At 60.3% G+C, this 7,537-nt stretch overlaps 1 protein-coding gene across 1 annotated transcript; it reads right to left on the reverse strand.

Annotated features, from left to right (window-relative positions):
• Window positions 1–855: 855 nt before the first annotated feature.
• LOC142826672 (uncharacterized) lies at window positions 856–3,469 on the reverse strand. Its single transcript, XM_075919741.1, has 3 exons — window positions 2,719–3,469; window positions 1,316–2,133; window positions 856–993 (listed from the first exon to the last, which is right to left on the reverse strand). The coding sequence occupies exons 1-3, from the start codon at window positions 3,443–3,445 to the stop codon at window positions 856–858; spliced, it is 1,683 nt and encodes a 560-aa protein (XP_075775856.1). The 5' UTR covers window positions 3,446–3,469.
• Between the last annotated feature and the right edge of the window lie 4,068 nt (window positions 3,470–7,537).

Genomic DNA, 7,537 nt, shown 5'->3' on the forward strand with positions numbered 1-7,537 from the left:
CCCGCCCACTCTCACGGGCCCCAGCCCAGGGCCCTAAGGGTTCTGGTCCAAGTGACCCGAACCCGGCTGACGGGGTTCGACCCCTTAACTCGCCAGCCCACCAGTCATCCCTGACTCTGCCCTGGGCTGCTTCCTTCCCCTCGTGCTCCCGAGCTCACCGATTCGCCGCCGTCAGGGGTACCCGCGAGCCTGGGGGTGGTCCGCTGCCTCGGCGTTGCTCCCCTGGCCGGTGTGGGGCTGTGCGGTGGGGTGCGGAGCCGCGCTGCGCTGCTCTGCGCCGCTCTCCACGGCGCTGTCCTCCGCCTGCGGTCTGCTGCCCCCCCTTCCCTTGGGGCCGCGGTCCCATTTTAAAGTTGGCGCCGGGGGCGCGGCCCCGGCGTCCTGCGCCGTCCCCGCCCCCCGCGCCGGGGCGTCTGTCGGTTGCCAGGGCAACGGGGCCTAGGCTCCGGCGCGCCCGGATGTCGTCCTCCGGCGCGTCGGAGGCCAACGCGTTCCTCGCCGCCGCCGAACACCGCGGGCAGCGGCGGGGGGCGCTCCGCCTCCCGCTGTACAGGGCGGCCGGTGCGGGGCTCTCCGCCGAGGGCGGGGCTGCCCCGTCACACACCTCCCCCTTTAACTGCCCTCCCTCTTCTTCCGAGTCTGCCTCGTACCTTCTCGAAAAGAAGTCCGCATTTTGATGCTGCGCGCCAGGTCGGTGGGCCACGTCAAAGGCGTATGGCTGGAGGGCCAGGTACCACCGCATCAGGCGCGGGTTCGCGTCCTTCATAGTTTGTATCCACCAGAGTGGGGCGTGGTCCGTGACCACCTTGAACCGTCCCCCTAAAAGATAGTATCTTAACATGTCTAAGGCCCACTTTACCGCAAGGGCCTCCTTCTCAATGGTCGAGTAGCGACGCTCCCGTGGGAAGAGCTTGCGACTGATGTACACCACCGGGTGTTCTTCCTCTCCTTCACCCTGCGAGAGGACCGCCCCAATCCCCGTCTCGGAGGCGTCTGTTAGGACCGTAAAGGGGAGGTTAAAGTCAGGTTGGGCCAATACGGGGTCGCGACTTAAACTTTCCTTTAACCTCTGAAAGGCTACCTCGCACTCGGTCGACCAGCCCACCTTCTGGGGCATCGCGGCCCGAGTTAAGTCCGTTAGCGGCGCTGCTATCGTCGCGAAGTTTGGGATAAAACGCCGATAGTATCCGGCTAACCCGAGAAACTGGCGCACCTGTTTCTTTGTTTTGGGTGGGGGGTAGCTCTTCAAGGCTTCAACCTTTTCTACCATGGGACGTATTTGACCCCTTCCTACTACATACCCCAGATAGACTACCTCCTTTTCCCCGAAGCGGCACTTTCGTGGGTTCGCCGTCAGCCCGGCTTCCCGCAGAGCCTGTAGCACGGCCCCTACGTGTTGGAGGTGTTCGCCCCATGTCTGGCTGTACACGACGATGTCGTCGATGTAGGCGGCCGCCCATCTTCCCTGTTCTCTCAGTACCCGGTCCATAAGGCGCTGAAACGTCGCGGCGGCGCCATGTAGCCCGAAGGGCATCCGTGTAAAATGGTAAAGCCCAAATGGGGTCGAGAAGGCCGTCTTCTCTCGGGAGGTCGGCGTCAGGGGAATCTGCCAGTATCCTCGGGTCAGATCCAAAGTGGACAGGTACCGGGCGCCTCCGAGCCGGTCTAGCAGTTCATCGACCCGTGGCATGGGGTAGGCATCGAAGCGCGACTGCGCATTGACTTTACGGAAGTCGATGCAGAATCGTAGTGATCCGTCGGGCTTCGGGACGAGCACTATAGGGCTGCGCCATTCGCTGAAGGATTCCTCCACGACTCCCCACTGGAGCATCTTCTGCACCTCCCCTCGCACCGTCTCCCACATCCGCCGGGGCACGGGCCGTACTCGTTCACACACCGTCTTCCGGGGTTCCGTCTCTATGTGGTGGTGGATGAGGGTGGTTTGCCCCGGCTCGGCCGTCAGGACATCCCCGAAGGTCCGTAGCAGCTCCTCCAGGTCATTCCTCTGGGCCTCGGTTAGGTCGGTTCCTGTGGGGAAGGCCTGGGGCGGGGTTGCCCCGTCGAGGTCCCCGGGTCCTAACTCCGGGTCGGGGGGCACTGGGTTGATCCAGAAGGCCTCCCGTTGCTTCCAGGCTTTCAAGAGATTAATATGGTAAATGCGTGTGTCATTCTTCCTCCCTGACACCTTAACCTCATAATCGACGTCCCCTCCACGCCTCAGGATCTCGAAGGGCCCTTGCCACTTGGCCAACAACTTCGAGCCGGGGGTCGGCAACAGCACCAGGACCCGTTGGCCCGGGTCGAACACCCGCAACTGAGCTCCCTGGTTATAGTACCGGGCTTGCTTGGCTTGGGCTTGCTCCAGGTTCTCTTTCGCGAACTCCCCTAGCCTGTGCAGCTTTTCCCGGAGGTTCAGGACATACTGTACCGACCCCTGCACTCGGGTCCCCTGTTCCTCCCAATTCTCACGAATAATGTCTAGTATCCCCCGCGGGTGTCGGCCGAACAATAGTTCAAACGGGGAAAATCCTGTAGAGGATTGGGGCACCTCCCGTATCGCGAACAGAAGCGCTGGCAACAACGCGTCCCAATCCCGGGGTTCCTGCCCTACAAACTTCCTTAGCATCTCCTTTAGCGTTCTATTAAAACGTTCTACTAACCCGTCTGTTTGGGGGTGGTAGATGGCCGTTTTCAGCCGCTCAATCCGCAACAACTTACACAACTCGTTCATCAGTCTCGAGGTGAAGTTAGTCCCTTGGTCGGTTAGAATCTGCTCCGGCAGCCCCACTCGGGCAAAAATCTTCACGAGTTCCGCAGCAAGGGTGCTGGCGTGCACGTTTCTGAGTGGGATGGCCTCCAGATATCGTGTTGCATAGTCTAATAGCAACAAAATATACTGGTGCCCGGTTTTGGATTTGTCCAACGGGCCGACTATATCCATGGCGACCCTCGCGAAGGGCACTCCCACCACGGGCAACGGCACCAGGGGGGCTTTGGGTACCCCCTTCGGCCTAACCTTTTGGCACTCGGGGCAGGAGCCACAAAAGTCCTGTACTTCGCGGAAGATGCCCGGCCAATAGAACCGCCGAATGATACGCTGCACAGTCTTTTCTGCCCCCAGGTGCCCGGCCCAGGGGTTAGCGTGGGCTAGCTCCATGAGGCGTTGTCGGTACCTTTTTGGCACCAGCAACTGCTCGACCCCTGAATCGCCCCCCTGCCCCCCGTCCACCCGGTACAACCGATCGTGTCGTACCTCAAAGTAGGGGCTGGTCGGCCTGTCGGCCTGGGGAGCGTCCTCGTCCTGCGGATCCCGGGCGGCACTCCATGCATGTCGGAGTGACGGATCTTCCCGCTGTTCCTGTATAAAGTCACCATCCACTAGCTCCAGTATTCGCGGTCCTTCTGCCTCGCCCTCTTGTGGGCCGGGGCGGGGGTCCCCAATCATACCCTCCTCTCTCTGGGGAGGCCCTCGTTCCTGCCATGCGTTCAGGGCCCGGCGGAAGCCCCGCCAATCCCGTCCTAGGAGCGCGGGGTACACTAGCCTAGGGGCGACCACCACGTAGCACCACTCTTGGCGGTCCCCATCCGATATCTGGGCCCACGCAGTAGCGTATTGGTGGGAATCGCCGTGTACGCACTGCACCCAGACCGGCGGGCCCCGTGGTCCTCCCTCCGGGAGTAGATCGGCTCTTATAATCGTCTGGCTGCAGCCAGAGTCCACAAGGGCTACCACCGTCTTACCCCCTATCCCTACGGTCCTTAATATCCTACCTTGCCCGTCGCTGGCCTCAGGTTCGGCCCCCGCCAAGGCCTGGGCGTAGGAGCAGTCCATATAGGGGCAGTCCCGGATGAAGTGCCCCTCTTGGCCACAGCGGAAGCGGGTCCCGCGGGCCGGAGGTGGGGTGCCCGGCCTCTGACGCCGGGGGGGTTCAGGCCGGGGTTGCGGTGCCTCCCGTGGCCCCTCCTCGCCCCGCGCTGGCCTCGCTGCGGCGGCCCATCTCCGCGGCCCGTCCCTCTCTGGGCTCCTTCTCCTTTGGACTCCCCGTCCGATGTCGAGACGCGGTGAGGGGGTGGCTTTCCGCCCGCGGTCGCGCCCGTCGGCCCGTTCGGCGGCCTCATAGTCTGTCATCAACTCCACGGCTTCGTGGAGGGTGGAGGGATGGTGTCTGCGGACCCATCGCTGTCCGCCGGCGGGGAGGATGTTGACGAATTGTTCCAGGACGACTTGTTCTGCCACCTGGGGCCCCGTGTGTTGCTCAGGCTCCAGCCAGCGCCATGCGGCCTCTCTTAGCTTCTGGGCCATGGCCCGGGGGCGAACCTCGGCGCTGTAGGGTTCACCCCGGAACTTCTGGCGGTGCGTCTCAGGCGTGATCCCCATTTGGTCGAGTATGGCCTCCTTCAATCGGTAGTAATGCGGGGCCTCGCGGTCACTTAAACCCCTATATGCTAACTGAGCCGGGCCCGTTAGGTATGGGGCCAGTAGTGTAGCCCAGTGGGATTCTGGCCACCGGGCTACCGTCGCCACCCTCTCAAAGGTGGCGAGGTATGCCTCAGGATCGTCAGCCGGCCCCATCTTAGTTAGCCGTATGGGCAGGCGTACCACCTCCCCCTCTCCTGCTGGCCCCTCCTCTTCGGGGCACGCTGGACTCAGGGGGGTCACCATTGCCGGTGGATATCGTCTCATCCACTCTTCCTGTTGCGCCTTCATTTGCTCGGCTACCTCCCGGATCAGTTGTTTTTGCTGCTCTTGTTGCTGGGTGGTGAGCTGCTGGATTAAGGCTGACTGCTGCTGTTGGTTTTGCCTTTGGGTCTCCTTGACCCACTCCATGAATTGCGCCGGATCCATGGTGTGTCCCGGTGCAGTTCTCACTCCCCTTTTTCCGAAAAACACCACAAAACACCCCCCTGTTAGTGCTCCCTAAGCCTTCTCACACCCCCTTTCCTTTCCTAGGGGGGGGGCTGGGTTCGTGAGTAGGTGTTTTTTTTTTTTTTTTTTTTTTTTTTATAATCGCCCCTTACATCCGGGGTAGGATCCCCACGATACCCACATTCTCCACCATCTGTGACGCCCCCATGCCGCCCCGCGGCGTTTGCCCAGAGGGCTCGCTATGGTCCTTGAGTCTCGAGCTCCCTCGGCTAGTCTTTTCCGCGCTTTCGTCTTCGGTTTCCCCCCCCGCAACAACGCAGGAGGGGAAGGGGGGCCCGGGCCCGCCCACTCTCACGGGCCCCAGCCCAGGGCCCTAAGGGTTCTGGTCCAAGTGACCCGAACCCGGCTGACGGGGTTCGACCCCTTAACTCGCCAGCCCACCAGTCATCCCTGACTCTGCCCTGGGCTGCTTCCTTCCCCTCGTGCTCCCGAGCTCACCGATTCGCCGCCGTCAGGGGTACCCGCGAGCCTGGGGGTGGTCCGCTGCCTCGGCGTTGCTCCCCTGGCCGGTGTGGGGCTGTGCGGTGGGGTGCGGAGCCGCGCTGCGCTGCTCTGCGCCGCTCTCCACGGCGCTGTCCTCCGCCCGCGGTCTGCTGCCCCCCCTTCCCTTGGGGCCGCGGTCCCATTTTAAAGTTGGCGCCGGGGGCGCGGCCCCGGCGTCCTGCGCCGTCCCCGCCCCCCGCGCCGGGGCGTCTGTCCGTTGCCAGGGCAACGGGGCCTAGGCTCCGGCGCGCCCGGATGACGTCCTCCGGCGCGTCGGAGGCCAACGCGTTCCTCACCGCCGCCGAACACCGCGGGCAGCGGCGGGGGGCGCTCCGCCTCCCGCTGTACAGGGCGGCCGGTGCGGGGCTCTCCGCCGAGGGCGGGGCTGCCCCGTCACACCAGGATTTGAATTTCCCGGGCTTCATTTGCATGAGCCGGGCGCCGCCATTTTTAAATCCCAGCTGGTTCGAACCCCGTGCCGCGCGGCTACACGCGGCACGAATTAGGTAGTTCGAACTAGGCTTCCTCATTCCACGAGGAGTAACGGTAGTTCGAACTAGGCTTCCTAGGAAGCCTAGTTCGAACTACCTAGTTCGTGCCGCGTGTAGCCGCGCGGCACGGGGTTCGAACCAGCTGGGATTTAAAAATGGCGGCGCCCGGCTTATGCAAATGAAGCCCGGGAAATTCAAATCCCGGGCTTCATTTGCAAGTGCGGTATGCCTACATTTCCCTCCTAGTTCGAACTAGGAGGGTAGTGTAGACATACCCTATGTTAGTAGGGAATTGATCGTGCATTTTTATAATTAGTGATCAAGCTAATATGGGTTTGATGTACTTGCCTTGTGCCAGAGACTGGATATTGTTGTATAGATAGATGATTGGACAGGAAAAGAACCAGATATAAGACAGGCAGGACAAAAAACAAGAATGAGGAAGAATGAAAGCAATTCAAAATGAAGTTCAAGTATCTTGAGTGGAACATGAAGGAAAAGTAATGTTGGCTTCTTGAAGGGTTTCAGATACATCCAAGACCAGGGTTTTGATTAAAGAGAGGGGGCAGGAAAGGGATTCATCATGATGCCTTTTGTTGTTGCTGGAAGGAATATGACTGACCTTTCTTTGCCCCTGACCCAGTATGGCTATTCCTATGTTCTGATGAGTGCTGTGAGTTGCTTGCACCATGCACTAGGGATGTGAATGTTTAAAGCGGCTAACTGGTGGGAGCTGGAGCAGTTCTAGTCCTGTAGCGGGCCCCCTATGGATAGGGGATGCTTTGGTTTACAGGAGCATCCTCTGTCCGTGGCGGGCCCAGATTCCCCGCAGGCAGGGCCTGTTCCAGCTGAACAGCCCCTGCTTGTGATGAGAGTGCCACTCCAGCCCAGCAGAGGGTGAGGGAGGGGACTCCTCTACCCCAGCTGGGCTGGAGTGGCCCCCGAACCCTCTCTTTATTGGTTTAAACAATACATTTAACCTGTTAACAGATTAAATGGGATTTTACATCCTTACCATGCACACTCTTACGCTACCTGTCACCAAGCCAGGTAGTCATTAGGTATAAAATCCTGTTTAATCAGTGAACTGGTTAAATGTTATGTTTAACTGGTTATCCACTTAAACGGGGTAGGTGGAGGACCAGCCAGGCTGGAGCACCTGCGGCATGGCGGGGTGCTCCAGCCAGGGTGGGCCCCTTGTGGGCAGGGGCTGCTCTGATTGGGCTGGAGTGCACGAGGTGTGGCAGGGTGCTGCAGCCCAGGCCTGCCTGTGGTGCCACGCTGTGGGCCCAGCCGGATGGGGGGGCTGCTCCAGCCTGGCCAGGCTGCTGGTTAATCATAAACGGCAAGCATCACCTGATAAGGTGTGATGCTTACCGCTCAGCTATTCACATTCCTAGTAATCATGCATGTCTCACTCTATATAATAAATGGGGTAGCTTCCACCCTCCTGCTTGCTTTCTGTCTGCCTTTGCCCATTCTTTTTTAATGCAACCTAAGTTTAGAGTATGTTTGTCAGGCATAATGGGTTTTCTTTATTCTGAGAACTTGGTGCCTTTATAATTGTTATAATCCTTTAGATCCTCCCACTGCATCCAAGCTCACCTCCCCTTGGTAGCTAATATTGTCATAAACT

The sequence above is a fragment of the Pelodiscus sinensis genome, chromosome 2 (genome assembly GCF_049634645.1).
Source record: "Pelodiscus sinensis isolate JC-2024 chromosome 2, ASM4963464v1, whole genome shotgun sequence".
Classification (NCBI taxonomy): Eukaryota; Metazoa; Chordata; order Testudines; family Trionychidae; genus Pelodiscus; species Pelodiscus sinensis.

Excerpts from the sequence above, each read along its gene's own strand:
- LOC142826672 (XM_075919741.1), bottom strand. The coding sequence starts at position 3,445 with ATGATTGGGGACCCCCGCCCCGGCCCACAAGAGGGCGAGGCAGAAGGA. Across the intron at positions 2,134-2,718 it reads GAGACTGATGAACGAGTTGT|CCTGGAAGCAACGGGAGGCC; the intron begins GTAAGTTGTTGC and ends ATCTCTTGAAAG. Across the intron at positions 994-1,315 it reads GCCGCTTCGGGGAAAAGGAG|ACGCCTCCGAGACGGGGATT; the intron begins GTAGTCTATCTG and ends CGGTCCTAACAG.